The sequence below is a fragment of the Protopterus annectens genome, chromosome 4.part0 (assembly GCF_019279795.1).
Source record: "Protopterus annectens isolate FY-2018-M chromosome 4.part0, PAN1.0, whole genome shotgun sequence".
In the NCBI taxonomy this organism is placed as follows: domain Eukaryota; kingdom Metazoa; phylum Chordata; order Ceratodontiformes; family Protopteridae; genus Protopterus; species Protopterus annectens.
In genome coordinates this window covers 757,878,942-757,896,795 of record NC_056733.1, presented here as the reverse complement: position 1 = coordinate 757,896,795, position 17,854 = coordinate 757,878,942, and the positions used below count along the sequence as shown (strand labels likewise).

The following is a 17,854-nucleotide window of genomic DNA, read 5'->3' as shown; positions in this document are numbered from 1 at the left end:
TCATCATAGACAGCTCCATTTAATCTCCAAGTTTTTTTTAGAAAAACTGATCTGCTGTTAATTTCCTTTGGCCCTAGGTACTAGGCTATTGGCCCTAGGGCCTATACAAGCCTAGCCAACAAGGTACCCTGGCTTTTGCCACCCAAGAAAATTATTTTCCTGTGCCCCTGTAGGTTGGGAAGACCAGTTTCCAAAGTTACCTTGGCAGAGTGGTTAACAGACTGCATATTGTTTGTTTATAGTCAGTGAGCCCTGTCTTTCCCAGACCTCCAAAGGCCCAGTCCACTAGATCCATGGCTACTTCATATGCCTTCTGGTCCAGAGCTTCTGTTGAACATATTTCTGCTGCAGCAACTTGGTCCAATGTGCATACCTTTATTGCTCATTACAAGTTGGACTTCATCTCCAGAGGCAGAGCTGCCTTTGGTTCTGTGGTACTTCAGAATATCCTTCCATGAGGGCTACCCAAGATTCTTGTAGCTGGGGACTCTGTCCCATACGTTGAGGAATGAATGAAAATGACAACATCAGATATAAAAGTTTTGTACTCACCATAACTATGCATCTGTATTGTCCATTTTCATTCTTTTTCAACTCCCCCTTTCCTCCCTGGCCTTTCCTGTGGGAATGACCTGATAGTGATTTAGGAACCACTGCTCCAGTTTGAGTTCCTATCTTTCCTTTATCTTTTATTTGGGCTATAGTGAGTCCTTATTGTTATAGTAGCAGCCTCTGTCTGAGGTATTAGAGGGTTTTGAGATGTTATGGGTAAAGAGAGGAGCTCTAGAGTGTCTGAGGTTGTATCCAAGACCCTTATATTGAGGAAGAATGAAAATGGACAATACAGATGCATTGTTATGGTAAGAACATACCTTTTATTTTTAAAGCCTCTGAACAGCTCTTAAATTCTTTTCATGGGAAAAGAAGGGTCAACCAGTTTTAAAACCGACCATTTCGAAATGGTTGTCCCATTAAATCCAGTTTTGCTACTTTCACCACGGGAAGTCCCCCCTCCCCCAGAAGGTCAGAGCTTACTCTACCAGAGCTCTGGCTATAACTCTAGGGCATTTTGGAAGGGAATGGTCTCTAGAACTCCTTTGGAGGTAGTTACTTGGTCATCTGTGTAGACCTTAACTAAACATTGCAAGATTGATTGATTTCTCCAGATCATCAGAATTTGTTAGGTCTGTACTCCGTGATCTCCTGGAATCTGATCCTTTTGCTACCTCTTCCCTGGTGGTCTAAACCTTAGCAATCATCCCTGTAGCTATATGCTACTGCCAAAGCAGCCTGACATCCTCAGCTAAGTTGAGTTTTTGGACAAGAAGCCATCTATGTCTCTGGCAGACATTTCTTTGCAGATTTGAATCCTGAAGCAAAGGTCCTGTTTGTACAGCTGGTGTTATGATGAGTTACCATGGCATTAAGTTCCTCATCATTGTTTTTAAGCAAGTAGATTCATTGTTGACCTCCCACTTCTTTACTGATGAAATTTGATGATCTCTTGCTCTTCCTCACATCCCCTGTGACTTTTTACCCAGACGTACCTTTCACCACACTGCTCAGAGTTGCAGGATTGCCCTCTTTTGTAAGCTTCCAGAAATGTGTTCTCTCGGACAAATGTGATTTAATGTAAATATGTTGTGAATAGTGATTGTTTGCAGAACAGCTTTTTGATGCTAAATTTATTTTTGGAGGTCTTGACCCCTCCCCTCCCTACACACACAATTGCCTTTTGTAGGAGGTTTTGTCCCTGTACCCTTTAACTTGTACAGTAGCTCTGAGATCACTGCACTATGATGTAAGAATTTCCCTACTCCAAACCAACCCCTCCACACACAATCTTTTGCAATGGTGCTTTGCTTATTTTGACATTAATGTCTCAGTTGTGTCTCGCAAAACACATCCTCCTTTTCCCATACATTTAAGTGGTGGGTTATGGGATTCACTCATTTCAGGTCATCACCATTGCTCGATATGTTTTTAATATTTGGGTCTGAGAATTTACATTATAAACTGCTGCACAAGTATTGTGCAGTTCTACCCAAAAAGTTGGTCACACATCACCTTCTGAAGAGGGTGAAAACATTTTCACCAGCCTTAGCATGTGAAAAGAGATTAGAAGATGACTTACAATTTTGGTAAGCTGGCATGTATTTTGGAAAACATGACTTGTATATGTTTGGTAATTTTAATGCATCTTGATTTGAAACTTGCATTTTGACCATTTCTTCGGATGCTGTCTTGATGGCTGAAATACTACAGCTTTAGGGCAAAATCTTTTTAGAGCCTAAAAAATCTTTCCCAAATATCCCAGACTGTCATTAACTCATCTGTTAATTTTGTGCTGTTCTTCTTAGTTTGTCTTTCTGTCATGATGTTCCAGGGATGCACTGCCCTTTTAAGTTCTTTTTTTTTTTTTTTAGTAATGCAAAAAGTGTCTTGCTGGTTTGTATGTTCATTCTTGTTTTCCTTTCAACTTAGCCCCACACCTCCCACCCTGGTGGAATTAAGTCTAATTTTCTCCTTTCTTTTCTCCATATGTCAGCTCCTCCTAAACATGTCATTAGACTCTTTTTGTTATCTACAGAATCTGTAGATGTGCGGTTTCCTTTCCTTTTCAGTGTATCTGGAAGAGTGCATGCAGTATTTCAGCTCAAGTCTTCCCTTTGGATACTTTAGTGGATTAACTGCATTTCCTTTGAACTGATCTTTCCTTGCACAATTTGTATGACACCTCACTCTACTTGATTTTTTCCCCTAGGACTTGCACATTTTTTGTTCTTTTGCAGACTCCTCCAGTTTGTATTTAGATACATGACGTTCATTTTACAGTGGGAAAGAAAATTCTGTAATAGTTATTGTTCTGTTTTTTTAATTATCTGATTTGAGTTTGCACTGGGTGGGGGTTCAGCCTCCACCTGTACATTTTTTCCTGAGCAGCAATAACATGCAGTCCAGGAGAGTATAATTTGTTAATTGAGCAGCATATACATGGATAACAGTGTGTCAGATGATTCAGCAAGCTCTTCAGAGAGAAACAGTGAATGAGAGTAGTTTTCCTGAGTAAAGCCGGAGTACTGGAAATTTTATTCTGTACTTTATGAGCATTTTACTGTGTTTTTGCCTGGTTTGACACAGCTGTTTTGAGCACTTGACAGCTGTTCTTGCTTAGGGTAAAAATGAAATTATGTACAAGTTGTATAGAAATGAGTGTTACTGTTTTTCTTGCTTTTTAATTATTATGTGTTTTCCTCTTGTATTTTATTATACTTCAAAAGAACAGGTTAGTATTTTTAGTAGGTTTGTGTTTTTCAGTAGTTTCCTTGCGCTTCAGAGTGATGAACTCTAATTTGCTAGGCTGTGTTTTGTGTGTGTGTGTGTGTGTGTGTGTGTGTGTGTGTGTGTGTGTGTGTGTGTGTGACTTTCACCACAAGCCTTTTCGAATAGTTTATTAAGTAACACGCAGAGTCTTTACTAATGATGTCTGTGAACTTTTCTGTAAGCTCACGTCGATAATTATTAATATAATCATTATGTCATATTTAACTATCGATTCATAGTAGTCTGAAGAATATATGCTTTTAAATGAATTTGCATTTTGCACAGTATAGCATGTTTTTATTATGAATCCATATTGCACTGTACTATACAGAACTATTGTTATTGATGTTGCTTATGAACAATTGATACATTTTTGTTATATATTTTAGCTATATTGTATTTAAACAAGAGATATATATATGCAAGTAGATATTTAGCCTAATGAAAACTCTACCATGTTTCGATGGGAATAATCAAATTTAGACTGAAAACATGAAAACAGCAGCTGCTGATATATTATAGGGAGAATTGAGCCTAAAGAGTATACTACTGCTTTAAATACTAACATTCTCTTGGTTAATTGATTGATTTGACATGATTGTTTAATTATTTTAATTAAATTGAGACTTGATTTTAGCTATATAAAAAGAGAGTTAAAGCTGTTATATTTTAGATCTGATGAAGCGTGCATGTGGCACGTGAAAGTGCTCATCTCCTGTTTTACAAATAAAATTTGGATTATACAGCAACAAGGACGTTGACTTCTTTCATGGTGACTTCAACAGTTTATTTTATACCAATTTTCTTACCACTTTGCTGTTGAGTACTTCAGGAGGTTTGCGATATTATTTCTTCTATAAATGTTAGAAGTGAAACCCAATGTTTTGAAGTCCTGATTTTTCTCTCTCTCAGACACACACACACACACACACACACACACACACACACACACACACACACACACACACACACACACACACACACACACACACACACACACACACATTCAGTTCCTAAGGTCCCTTAATTCCTTGGATGTCCTGTCCAAAGAAAGTAATTCTCAAGGTGAATTTTCTGAAGAAAATGACAATGATTTTGAAAACATTTGAACATTTCAGATGCACAACTGTCAATACTTCTCATGAGAAAGAGTTGTTTTATAAGTTGACAGGGTCTATGCTTACAGATTTTTTTTCTCACAGTGTGAACCTCATTGCGAAAAATCTAGAAACTGTTGAGTAGTATTCTCCCAACCAGGTATCACCCATTTTATGGTGGGCTGTAGTGAAATGCAAGTATTCGAAATGCCAAGTGCCGGAAAAAAAAGGAGGAAAATCAGGAGAAGTGTGAATCTCGAAAATCTCTCGCCATTTAAACTACTTTTTGCTCGGGGAGTCCCCCTGAGCTTATATTTACCAACTCTGAGTTTGCCATACTTTAGAGAAAAGGGAATAGTCAGAGAAATGGCATCACAGACTTAATATATGTTAGTTCATTCTTTTGGCCATTCACTGTCTGAATTTTGGGACCCTGTTTTGGGACTCACTCCAGTGGGTCCCGTCATTTCAAATAGTTACATTTTTATGGAGCTGAAATGTTTCATATTAAGCGCAAGTATTCTGTGCAGACCTTCAGATTCAGCATCCATGACCTGGGTCCTATTGACATTGAAGCAGCAATAGATAAAAAGAGATAACTTTTAGATATATATCATAGAACAGTAATGTATTTTTTGGCATTTAGTTTGTCCATGATTTTGGCACCTGTTTCGCTATTTGAGACAAACCTTCCTGTAGTATGGCTAAGTCATTTTAGGTTCAATGACTGCTCCTAGCTAGCAGCCATCTGCAAACTTGGTCAGACACAGCCCTTTGGTATTGGCTTTTACTTGAGGAAAAATTGGATGCTAAATGGGGTAGGTCCCAGCACAGAACCCTGGGAGACTCCTCTGGTGAATGGTATCTTTGTGGAGGTAACTAATCCTGTTTTGATTATCTGTGTTCTGTGAGCCATTTAGCAGTCCAGCAATTATGTACACATACCACACTGAAAAAATCTCTGAAACAACTGACCAGTAGTATTTTATACCTAACTGATATTCTCTGTCAGAAATGATGGAAAAACACAGTAATGTATGTGTATACAAATTAAAAATGCATGTGTATATATAAAATCTATGATGCAAATGTTGCATACTGTGCACACACCCTTATTCACATACACATTTAACAAAGATCTTCATCTTCAAAACCAGTGGGCAGTACTGTTTGCATTGCATTGCATTGCTAGTTATTTTAACAGCACATATTCTGCTATCAAAATGATGATATAAAGTTACAAAATTCTTTTTTGTGTTAAATGCTGTTATACTGCGTAGTTGTTTAGTCATCTGCATGGAGACAGATTCTGTAAATCCCTTCTAGAAAGTAATTCTTGGTTAATGACCACCCCCCCAAACTGGAATCTCAGACTGTAGACCAGTCATTGGAAGTGGAATAGTGGTAGATACTAATGACCCAAATGTACAGTATTGTGGTGGGAGTCAGGAAGGCCTTATTTCCTGTGGTGAAGGCAGTAATGAGTAGTGATGCAATGTGGTTAATGTTAGAGCTGGCGCATGCTTTTCTCATTAAAAGGTCCAGTATTAGCCATACTCCCACCTGATTCAGATGTCTTTCCTAAACTAAACATACTTCCCACACTTTCTTAAAGAAAGCAGTCTTTTTTTGGACCCTGATGTACTACAAACTGGACTTTCTTTTAATTTTAAACAAAGATCTTAAGCATTGCAGGCAAACGTCATCCTGCCTGCGTGCCAGCTCAGTCTTCTTCTTTTGGCTTTTCCTGGTTGGGGATCGCCACAGTGGAGCACCTGTCCACTCATGATTGGCAGTGGAGTTTTACAGTGCCGAGTTGCCAGCCCGGCCTTCCACAGAAGGCGCACACAGACACACACACACTCACACCTAGGGCCAATTTAGTGTCCAGTCCACCTACAGCATGTCTTTGAAATGTGGGAGGAAACCGGAGCACCCGGAGGAAACCCATGCGACCACAGGGAGGGCATGTAGACTCTGCACAGAAGGCACCCCAGCCGAGGATTGAACCGGAGAACATTTTTATACTTTTATTACTACTGATTTGCTTTTCCGCATGATATAATGATTTTCTTCTTTGAGGAAAAAGCTCCCGTACTCCCATGAACACCTATGCTCCCATCTGGAGTATAACGAATACTTTGGTTGCTATAACTTAGTATAAAGACAAGAAATAAATCCAGCTTTGCCTGCCTGCTAGCTCTGTAGTTATATGTATACATGTTTTATATGTTTATGCCTTTGCTTTGTTTCAGGCTGAATTTACATAACAGACAATATGGATAACTACTGAGCCTGCCAGCTCAGTAGTTATCCATATTGCCTGTTATGTAAATGCAGCCTGAAACAACGCAAAGGCATAAACATATAAAACATATATATATATATGTGTGTGTGTGTGAAACAAAGCACTGATTTCTGTTTGAAAATGTTTTTTAATACAAGAATCATTTTAATGTATTTTTTTCATTTAAAATTTCATATGGCCTCTAAACTGCATTTTAGTCTAACATTTTCAGCATAGTTGGCTGCACATGAGTACTGGAATGGCTGATAGTAATTAAACCTCAGGGTACCTTGTGTGTAGTTATTGTTGAATAATCTTTGGTATGTGGCTGCTGTGTTGCAGGTTCGAATGAGCCACCTCTTGCATTGGAGAATGAGGAACAAATCAGACTTCAGGCTCGAAGGCGCTTGGATGAGCAGCTAAAGCAATACCGTGTGAAGAGACAGCAAGAAAGGGTAATGTGGTCCTTTTCAGTATAGTGACTGTTATTAATTTTGTGCCCATATGTAAAACTTTACATTGCTGCAGTATTTAATGAAGGTTATGTCAGTGATGCCGTTAAATTTGGTTATAGTTTGTGTTCCAGCCTAAAATTCTCTCTCTGTAGCTCTGCAGTATCAGGGAGAAACTGAATGTAAGTTGTAATTGCATTATATTTATTTATTTATTTAGTTTTTGTTAACTGGGAAAGTCAGACTGGACGATGTCCATTTGCAGCAGAGGCGCGGGGAGAAAAGCTCCATTACATAACAAAAAAAGGACATTGTAACATCATTTGTATACAAAAAGTAGTACATCACAGCAGTGCAAATTTAAAATATTATACAAAGTGAAGGAAGACATCCAGTATTCACTATTTTTCTATATAGTGAGAGATGAAAGACAAAGAGAGTCATACAAATTATTGGCCTTCTATATTTCGTAGCAAGTGAGATAGAGAAGACGTTCCACAAGACAGATAGGACATCACAGCAATATATACATTAAAAATGGTAGTTGACTACCATGCTGATAGTATACAAAGTGAGGTACATGCTTTTGTTCTACTTGACTAGTCTAGTGAGAGATGGAAAGCCATACTGACTATTCAGTTTGTCTATTTACATATGTACATTCTGTTTGTAAAGTACAAACAGGTAGAGAGTACATTGTGTATAACTCTATGTTTGGGAGTCATGCATTTGAGGAAATCTTGCTAACTGTGCAAAAACAGTAGTGGTAGGGATAGTATAGAGGGATTAGCGTTTTGGAGTATGTGACACATGGACAAAGTCTGGAGTGTACGAGATGGGCATTAAGGGTGTTTTTGAATTGGTTGGAGTTAGCTGCAGCAGTCATGGGTGAGGGGAGATTATTCCAAATTTTAGCTATAGTGTGTGAGAATAAGGCTTTGTCGGCTGTGTTGTTAGCAGTGGTAACAGTAGGAAATGGTTTATTAGCGGAGTGGGCGATTTGGGGTGCAGTTGGTCAGCAGTTGCTTCAGTGCGGGAGTTTTGTCAGGTTGTTTTATGGTGTTGTAGGCTATGACAAGTTAGGGATAGAGTAGTAGGTGTGGGAGTTCAAGCCACTGCAGTTCCCTAAGTGGTAGGCAATGGTGGGTTCTGAAAGGGGAGTTTGTAGTGAACTTGAAAATTTTGTTATAGCAAGACTCTAGTTTGACCAGCGCGGATGACCTGACATGAGTGAGAATTGGGGCTGCATAGAGTAGTGTGTAGATAGAAGGTGGGTTTGAGCTAGGGTGATTTTAGCATGGTCTGTTAGAAAGTTTCTTTGTCTATATCATATTCTGAGTCTAGTGTTAATACAGAGAGAAGATTTGAGAAGGTCAGCCCACTTAGGTTCTTCCTTCCTCTCTTGTTGCACTTAAAAATTTTTTTTTTTTTTTTTAACTTTATTAATTTGCTTTTGCTGTAGTTGTGTTTCCTCCTACTCTATTTTGCTTTTCTTAAAAGTACTCAATTTTATTTATTCTGCTGCAATTATTACTGTTTGGCTGTAGCCTGATTGAATCGTGACTGTTATTCTAAGTCTTTTGGTTTAAGCACTTGGGCTTCATACAGGCTGTTTTACATTAAGAAGGTTTGTGGCCTGCACTGTTGTGGCAGGACAGGTAGCTTACATCCTTCTAAGATGGGAATTGCTGATTGCAGGCTCAGTGTCTGCTATTCTAAAAGTGTATTAGTTCTGGATTAAGCACTTGAGCTTCAGGCCTGTTATTCTATATTAAGAACGTTTGTGGTCTGCACTCTTGTGGGAGGAGAGACTGGATTCTGCCCTTCTGAGCTGGGAATTTCTGGTCACAGGCTTATTGTGACTGCTTATTTGAACTGGTTCTTTCTGAAATTGGTGCACCTTGTTGCTGTAGCATAGACCAGATTCAGGCCTGCTGAATTTAGCTTTGTTTGTATAACTTGAGGCACTGATCCAGGCCATCTTTTTTTGGAGAAGGCTCCCCTGCATCCTAGTAAGCAGGGGTGTGCAGTTAGAACTTGTCTGATTGAAGACTGCTGGAACAGGGCTCAGTTTTGATCTTTTTTCTGGTTAATTGGGTAACACTCTGAATAAGCCATCAGTTGATGGTGAAAGTGCTTAGTATTTGGGAGCCTTCAGCTCTTCATTAAACAGTTTGGTGCAGTTTGTGAATTTTGTGTTTTTATTTTTAATTGGGTAACTTGTTTAAATCAGTTTTTTTATTGTTTTACACACACACACACACACACACACACACACATATATATATATATATATATATATATATATATATATATATATATATATTGCACTTTATTCATCTGCTTTTACTGTATTTGTATTTCTTCCTACTTTATTACTGGGGGCATTGACTGCAACTCTGATCTGTGATATATAACAATAATTATCCTTTTTCTGTGCTTTTAAACTCTCTTTTTTGAGTGTATCTGCTTTATTTTCTAAATATATCTATCTATATATATATATATATATATATATATATATATATATATATATATCTATATATATATATATATATATATATATATATATATATATATATATATATATATATATAAATACTTGATTCCCGCCTTTCTAAGCTAGTATAGTCCAGTTTTCAGGTCAGTGCTGAATTCAGGGCTGTGTTGTAAATCTCTGTGTTTGCCCATACCTTACTTGGATAGAAGGAAGTTTCTCTGTTCACCTGTGAGAGAGGAGAGCTTTGTGCAGCCTATCTGTCCCTGGAGGAGTGGTTTCAGCCCAGAAATTAGTAGTTTATCGGCCATTTTGGGCTAATTTCTATCTCTTTCATTTCCCTGCTATAAATGCCATATTTGCCTGGTTTTGCACGCTGGGCAGCACTGGTTAGCTAGGGTAAAACTATTCCTGGCTCCACAAAGTCTCCTCTTCAATTTTTCCCTTGGAACTAGACAAACGTTCAACTTAAGCATTCAAGCCTTTCATTTCTCAGCCCGGCACTTGCTCAAAACTTATAGCAAGCAGTTATAAACCCTAGCACTAGACCCTCCTGCACTGTACAGAAGGACAAGGCTCTCTATTCGACCTTACCAGCCACCCAGTAAAACAGTTCACTCTACCTATCCAGGCATGTCCAAAGGGCAGTTTCAGGTGTACACTCCAGTCCAACTGGTGAATCTGGGCATTTTGAGGCAATGTTACAACTGCCTCATGTACACAGACAACCCCCTCCTCCTGCTACCAAACACTAATACATGCGAGAGATGCAGTCATACAGCCAAACTAGAGGTTAAGCTCTCTCAACCCAAAACTGGATCAGACAGTCAAGAGGAGAAGGGAAATACTTGCATCACACCACCAGTCTTACATAGACCCATTAAACCAGCACTGGCAAAAAAACACACATAAATACCCAAAAACATACTCTGAGGCTCTAAATAAAAATCTGCAAAACCAACAGAGACCTCCAAAGCAAACATCTAAGCAACCTCCACCCCCCAACACAAACCATGAAACACACACTTTACAAAACCAGTGTGCCATGCAATCACAGCCCTTAAGGCAAAATAACATACCAGTAAAAGGTGACTCTATAGTCAGGCACACTGATGTCCCACTCACTAGGCTGAATAAGGAGAAGGTTACTGTTATCTGCCTGTCGGGTGCCAGGATCCGCCACATAACACAAGCACTCCGGTCACTCCAGAAAAAGTACAAATATGACTCTCATTGCCCATGTTGGTGTGAATGACTTGAGCCGTACCTCCCTGGACTACATGGAGAGACATGGAAGAGCTCTCTGATCATGTAGCCCAGGCCGGTATGACCCTGACCGTGAGCAGCATCCTGCCTTCACCAAGAATGATACCACGGTATAAAGAAATAATTCTCAATTTCAACAATTGGTTAAGTTTCTGATGTCATTCAAAGAGGATCCAGTATCCTTCTGCCTGGGACGACATGCTCGACAAGCCACTCTGCTTCGCTAGAGATGGCTTGCACCTGTCACCCTTAGGCTTTCGAATACTTGCCAAGGCTCTTGCCACCCCCCATAGTGCCTTTTTTAGGCAAGGCTCAAAAGACAAACCCACCGCCGTAAATAGCACAAGTAACAAAAAACTGAGGGTAATGCTACTCAATGCCAGAAGTCTAAACCTCAAAATGCACACACTCGAGGCACTCCTCAGTATGGAGAAAATCGATATATGTGCAGTAACAGAAACCTGGTTTAAGGCTCCAGAAAGCACATCAGCACTACCAGGTTACAACTCATACCATACATTTCAGCCGCAGAACCCAAACCGAAATACAAAAGGCGGGGGCGTATCCATATTCATCAAGGATACCCACACCTCCAGGTTAGTGGCACAGCATGATGCATCAGAGATCATCCACATGCAACTAACAATGGGCAAAACTGCAGTTCAAATTGTAGCTTGCTATAGATCACCCACCATGTCCCAGGACCCCCATTCTGCATTTCTGGAAACACTGGGAAACCTAAAGGTCCTACCAAACACCCTAATATTGGGTGATTTCAAATACCCAAACATTAACTGGGAGAACTACTCAAGTACTAACTCCCTTGCCCAACTTTTCCTAGAATTTATAAACTCAAAACGCCCTGGTTCAACTGGTCAACACCCCCACCAGAGGTGACAACATATTGGACCTGGTCATCACCAACATGGGCGACCGGTGTTCCACACCAGAGGTCAACCCCTCGCTGGTTAGATCTGACCATAAACAAATCACTTTGGATATCCATATTCCGCCCCCTCCCCTGGACAAGAAAGCCACCATGAAAAACTTTTCAAAAGCAAACTTCACGTTACTTAAGACCGAGATGGAAAATTTCAAGGCCCCCATGCTGATGGATAACACTGTCCAAGCTGCAAAATCCTTTACTAATGCATTCTACAGGCAGCTACAAGAATGCATGGATTGTGCTATCCCAAACAAAACCAAGACTCACTCCTCCAAGAAAAGGAAACCAGTCTGGTGGACTCCTGCCATAAACATGCCGTACAATAGGAGGAGGAAACTAGTACAGAAAAGAGTAAAATCCCAAGAAGGGAAGACATCCCTGATCAGTATCAGCAAGAAACTACGATCCCTCATAAAATCATCCAAGACGAGCATTGAAAGAAAAATTGCCAAGGACTCTAAAGATAACCACAAGGCATTCTTTAGCTATGTCAAGAATCTAAGTGGCAATGCTCAGATCTGCTCGGAGTTAGTGCAGAATGGCACAAAATACACTGAACCGACAGATATCGCCAACATCCTGGCAGACAGGTTCAGCGCAAACTTCACCCCCAAAAAGACCCATAACCGTACCAGAAGAATGTAGAGTCCCTGACATCACAGACACTCAGGTTAAAACAGCCTTCTCCAAAGCCAAAAACTCAGCAACAATGGGACCGGACAGTGTCCCAGGCTGCATCCTACTCGAGCTCAAAGATGAACTAATCCCTCACCTAAACACATTGTTCAACCTCAGCCTCTCCACAGGCTACATACCCATAAAGTGACACACAGCAACTGTTATCCCGCTCCAGAAAGGTGGAGCCACAACAGACCCTGGGAACTATCGCCCTATAAGCCTGACTAGCTTGGTCTGCAAGGCTATGGAGCCCATCATCATGGAACTCATTAACAGAGACATTGGGAACCTCCAAACACTGGACCCTACCCAGTTTGGCTTTGTTAATGGCAGATCATGCCTCCTAAACCTGGTGTACTTCTTTGAGACAGTTACTAAGGCTATAGACTAGGGAAAGGTGGTACACACAGCCTACCTAGACCTCGCTAAGTCCTTCAACACCATTCCCCATTCTGGTATTATAGACCAGCTTACCAACCTGAACATAAACCCCTACATCACAAGATGGGTTGCCAGCTGGCTCATGGACAGAACCCACATGGTGACAGTTGCGGGAGCTAGGTCCGTCTCTAAACCGGTTACAAGTGGTGTTCCCCAGGGCTCGGTCCTGGGACCCCTGCTGTTCGGCATATACTTCTCAGAGGTACAGGCAAGCACAGGAGGACTATGGCTGTTCAAGTTCGCAGACAACTGTAAACTAGGGGCTGTAATTGACTCTCCGGCTAACACAGACATCCTCCAAAAGGGTCTCACCGGATACCTGGTGTCAAAATAATCGCCTCACGCTAAATGCCAAAGAGTGCATAGTCATCCCCTTTGGAAAAAACAAAGTACCCACAAACTACCACATAGGTGGCAGTCCCCTAAATATGGAAGACGTAATAAGGGATGTTATGTGATCCTATCTCACCTACATTCTGTACTGATGGGCTCGGAGCCGATCCCTCGGCACGCTATGCTATAGAGCGAGGCCTCTTATTGGCTGAGCTATTTCTTATCCCAGGATACACCACCACTAATCCCCCAGATCTTACAAGCTAAGACATGGTCTCAACTTGGCTGGGCCAAGTACTATTTATTTAGACTTTTCCTGTCAGGAATTTCCTAGTTTTCAACCCAAAAGCTGTTTTAACAGCTATTTTTATGATACGAGTGTGTATTTACTGATTCTGTTGAGAAAATTGTTATATTTGTTAAAGGAAGGTTTCCGTTTTAGTTAGAGGGGCCTTTCCCTTTTGCTATTCTAACTTTATTTGTAGCGTTTATTAGTGGGTCAAGTACCTGTTTTAGTTAGAGGGTCTTGACCCTCTCTTTCTGTGTTTTTGTGTTCTTGTGTAAAAAAAAAAAAAAATCTTTATACTTTGAACCTTTTAAATTTTCTCGTGTTGTTTAGATACTGTATTGCTCTTTAAGTCATGTCTAAAGAACATAAACCCTCTCCACTCCTCGTGCATTTTAGTATTTAGCAAGCACCTACAAGAATCATGTAGTGTGTGTCACGCCTTCTCATCAAGAGTCCTCCAGGAGAGGAAAAACAAATTAATCCTTAAAGGATTAATCAAGCCATCCTTCAAGGAGGCTTTATCTTCGTCTCCCTCTCCTTCCAAGTCTGTAAAACCTAGGCAGACTTCTCCATCGGCTCCACGGACTTCGGAGCCGAGGGCGAACGGGTCTGCTCGGATGCCTCAGCCTCGACCCCTCTGGTTTCAGAGCCGAGGACTGGGACATCGAGGCGGGTCACCTTCATCGGCTCCACTGATATTGGAGCCGATGAGGGTTACCGCTCAGATTCTTCCCCTTCGAGCCGGTCCTTATCGGCACCGAGGTGAGATCTCCCTCGGCCGATAGTGGTAAAATCCATTTGGAGCCGGTCCCTAGTCCTTTGGAGCCGATGGAGAAATCGGTTCGACCCGATCGGTATCCTCCAGATCATCCAGGATGTCTGATTCGGACATCGACAGGGTGCTCCTAAGACTCTTCCAGTCTCCGGTGTTCCAAAGCTAGTTTCGGCTCCAGCCCATTCGCTTCGGCCGATGGTCCCCACTCCCTACTATGGTTCCTCCTCCAACAGCCTCGCACCGTTGGAGCCGGTGCTGGTGGAACCGATGGAGGTTCAACTCCGGCTCTTGGGTGAGTTCAGTACACGGACTTCTTCCGTCGGCCCTGGGGGGTATGCTTCGGGATTGATGTTTTCAGTCCCAAGTCTCCCTCTTGGTGCGTCGGCAGCGGGAGTGCCATCCACTGTCGTGGCCACGGAGGTGGGACCCTCCCAGGATTCTGGTGGTCCCGCCTTCAGGGCAATGAGGAGTGCATTAGCCAAATCTTCTTTGGCTACCTCCACGGTCTCCCCAGCTCCTTCCCTACATACCGAGACTGGGTCTTTGGCAGTCCCCCTATCCTTAGACAGCGGAGCCCCGGGGCCTGAGGTTACCCCCTCCTGGAGGTCCTTCTGAAGCCTCTTGAAGAACCCCAGGAAAAGATTGTGCAAGAGGAAGCACGTTGACTCCCCTGATGAGTCTCTTACATCAGACACTGATCTCGATGATGCAGAGGGGTCCCCTAAGTCGTCCTCTGATGATGTCTCCTTTGCAGACATCCTGGAAGCCCTTAAACAACGAGGCGGCTGGCAGTCCAAACCTCCCTCTGCTGATGAGTCAGTGTTCCTTAAGGCCTTCGGGGCTCAGCCCTCCGCCTCCTGGGTGTCTCCGCCCTTCGAGCTCTTGGATTTGATCTGTCCAGACTCTGTGGAACCGGTGCCTGCTCATCCGAATAAATTCCTCTCGGCACCCCCTGAAAGAGTTTCTAACTAAAGGTGTGGCTGTAGATGCTTTGGTGGTGGCATCTGTTACCCAGCAAGATGTGGCAGAGGCTTCGACGTCCGTCCATCCTCCTAATAAGGAGTCTAGGAGCATGGATCGGTACGGAAAGCGCACCCTAAGTTCAGCTGCCTTTACATTAAGGTCCTTGAACTACCTTATGCACTTTACTAGATTTCAGAGGGATCTGATTAAAGAACTGTCCGATACCCTCTTGGGTAACCTGCCTGAGGAGCTGGCCCAGACGGTTGGCTCTCAGCTGGCTACATTGTCGTCCATTTCAAACTCGTCCATGAGGCTCATTTCGTATGTCGGTCAAGGGGGCGTAGAGGCGGTGGTACAGGCATTGCTCACGGAGACAAGCCTGGCTCCTGTCATTTCATGAGGCCTTTAAGTCTTCCTTTGCCGATGCCCCTTTGATGGGTCCTCCTGTTTGGACCCAAGGTAAAGGACACACTGACCCACTGCGAACAGGAGGGTAAGACTCTGACTGACGATTTTCCACTCCGCCTTATCCTAAGGCTAAAAGAGGAGGGAAAATGTGGTTCCGATCTCAGAAGCCTTACCCCTCTCAGCAGGAGGATCCCCTTCCAGAGGGCAGGGAGAAGATGCCGTCCCAGAGGCGGCAGAGGCCCTCGCAACACTGGAGACCGCGAGTCCTTTCGTGGCTCTTCAGCCTTTCACAGTCCCTGAGGGATTGCCCAACTGTGCAGCTCCGGAGTCAGTCGGGGTCAAGCACCTAAAAGCCTGGGAAGGTATCACTCAGGACCGATGGGTGCTTCGAATTATCGCCGGAGGTTACACCATTCCCTTCTTTCATTCTCCACCTCAGTCCAAAAAATCCCGGACCCGCCACCCAGTCAATGGGATACTGCAGCCTCAGAAGTTTCAAAGCTGCTGCAAAAAGGAGTCATCCAACCGGTCCCCTCAGACCAGATCGGATTAGGGACTTACTCAAGATTCTTTTTGGTGCTAAAAAAGACCGGGGACTTGAGACCCATTTTGGACCTCAGCATTCTAAACCATTCAGTCAGAAAGTCCAAGTTCCGAATGGTCACCCTACAAACCATTCTCCCATTGCTGGAGAGAGGTGTTTGGATGTGCTCCATAGATCTCAAGGACGCTTATTACCATATCATGGTACATCAAGCGTCCAGGAGACATCTGCGCTTCAGCCTAGGAGGCAGTCATTTTCAGTTCCGCGCGCTGCCCTTTGGTCTCACCACAGCCCCCAGGGTGTTCACCAAGTGCTTGGCAGTCGTGACTGCTCACCTGAGAAGTCTAGGATTCCAGGCGTTTCCGTATCTAGACGACTGGCTCCTAACTGCCACCTCCAAGCATCTACTACTGAGCCTACAAGCCACTATTTCACTGGGCAGTTCCCTTGGAATCACCTTCAATTGGCCAAAGTCTGCGTTGCTGCCATCTCAACGAATAAGATTCATAGGGGTAGAGATAGACTCGGTCTATCTGCCTACAGACAGACTACAAACCATACAGACTCAAGTTCGAGCCTTACTTCCCAGGTCCAAAGCCCCAGCCAGAATGGTCCTGCAGCTATTGGGATCCATGTCCGCCACGGTTCTTCTAGTCCCCTTGGCAAGGTTGCACATGAGAATTCTCCAGTGGCTTCTTTCAGCTCAGTGGTCCTTTCAGGAACTCCCTCTCAGTCACCTCATATGGATCACGGAAACATGCAAACAGGACCTTCGCTGGTGGCTAGTGCCCTCCAATTTGGATCAGGGATGACCCTTTGTTTCACCTCCTCCTGCCACTTTGACCACGGACGCCTCCCAGATGGGGTGGGGGGCATTCCCTGGGCAGGTCAGTCCAAGGCAAATGGCAAAGAGACCCTACTTCACATCAACATCCTAGAAATGAGGGCAGTACTTCTGTCCCTTCAAGCCCTTCACGATTATCTCCCTCAGGGCGTAATTGCCGTTCACTCAGACAACATGTCAGTAGTCTGGTACCTGAACAAACAGGGAGGGACCAGATCCTATCCTCTTTGCAGAGAGGCCATGAGAGTCTGGGAATGGGCAGTCTCGACCAATCGCTAGTGGCTACTCATATCCCGGCAAGTCCAATGTGATAGCCGACAGACTGAGCAGAACCATCCTCTCTCCTCACGAATGGTCTCTGAACATGACAGTTGCAAGTCAGATCTTCAACAAATGGGGAGTTCCGTGTTGCGACTCCACTAAATAATTCTTCTCCTAACCCGAAGAGCCCCATGGACGCACTAGCCCATCCTTGGCCCACCGGCTTGCTTTATGCCTTCCCTCCAGTTCCTCTCCTTCCCAGGGTGATCCAAAAGGCATCTCTCTTGGGGAGCAAGATGATCTTAGTTGCTCCTTACTGGCCTCGTCAAGTATGGTTTCCCTATCTTCGGAAATATGCTCTGGAAGGTCCATGGTTCCTGGATCAGATCCCAGACCTTTTGGTTCATCAGTCGGGACTATTCCACCAGTCCCTGCACACCTTAAAATTG

The 17,854-nt window shown here is 43.0% G+C and overlaps 1 protein-coding gene across 2 annotated transcripts in view; it reads left to right on the top strand.

Moving 5' to 3' along the window:
* The window catches only part of GOLGA3 (golgin A3), a 1,508,539-nt gene that overhangs the window by 438,867 nt on the left and 1,051,818 nt on the right, over window positions 1-17,854 (top strand). For both annotated transcript variants that reach the window (XM_044068715.1, XM_044068714.1), the window contains exon 4: window positions 7,051-7,163. In XM_044068715.1, the coding sequence (XP_043924650.1) occupies window positions 7,051-7,163 (113 nt within the window). The remainder of the gene's footprint in view (window positions 1-7,050; window positions 7,164-17,854) is intronic.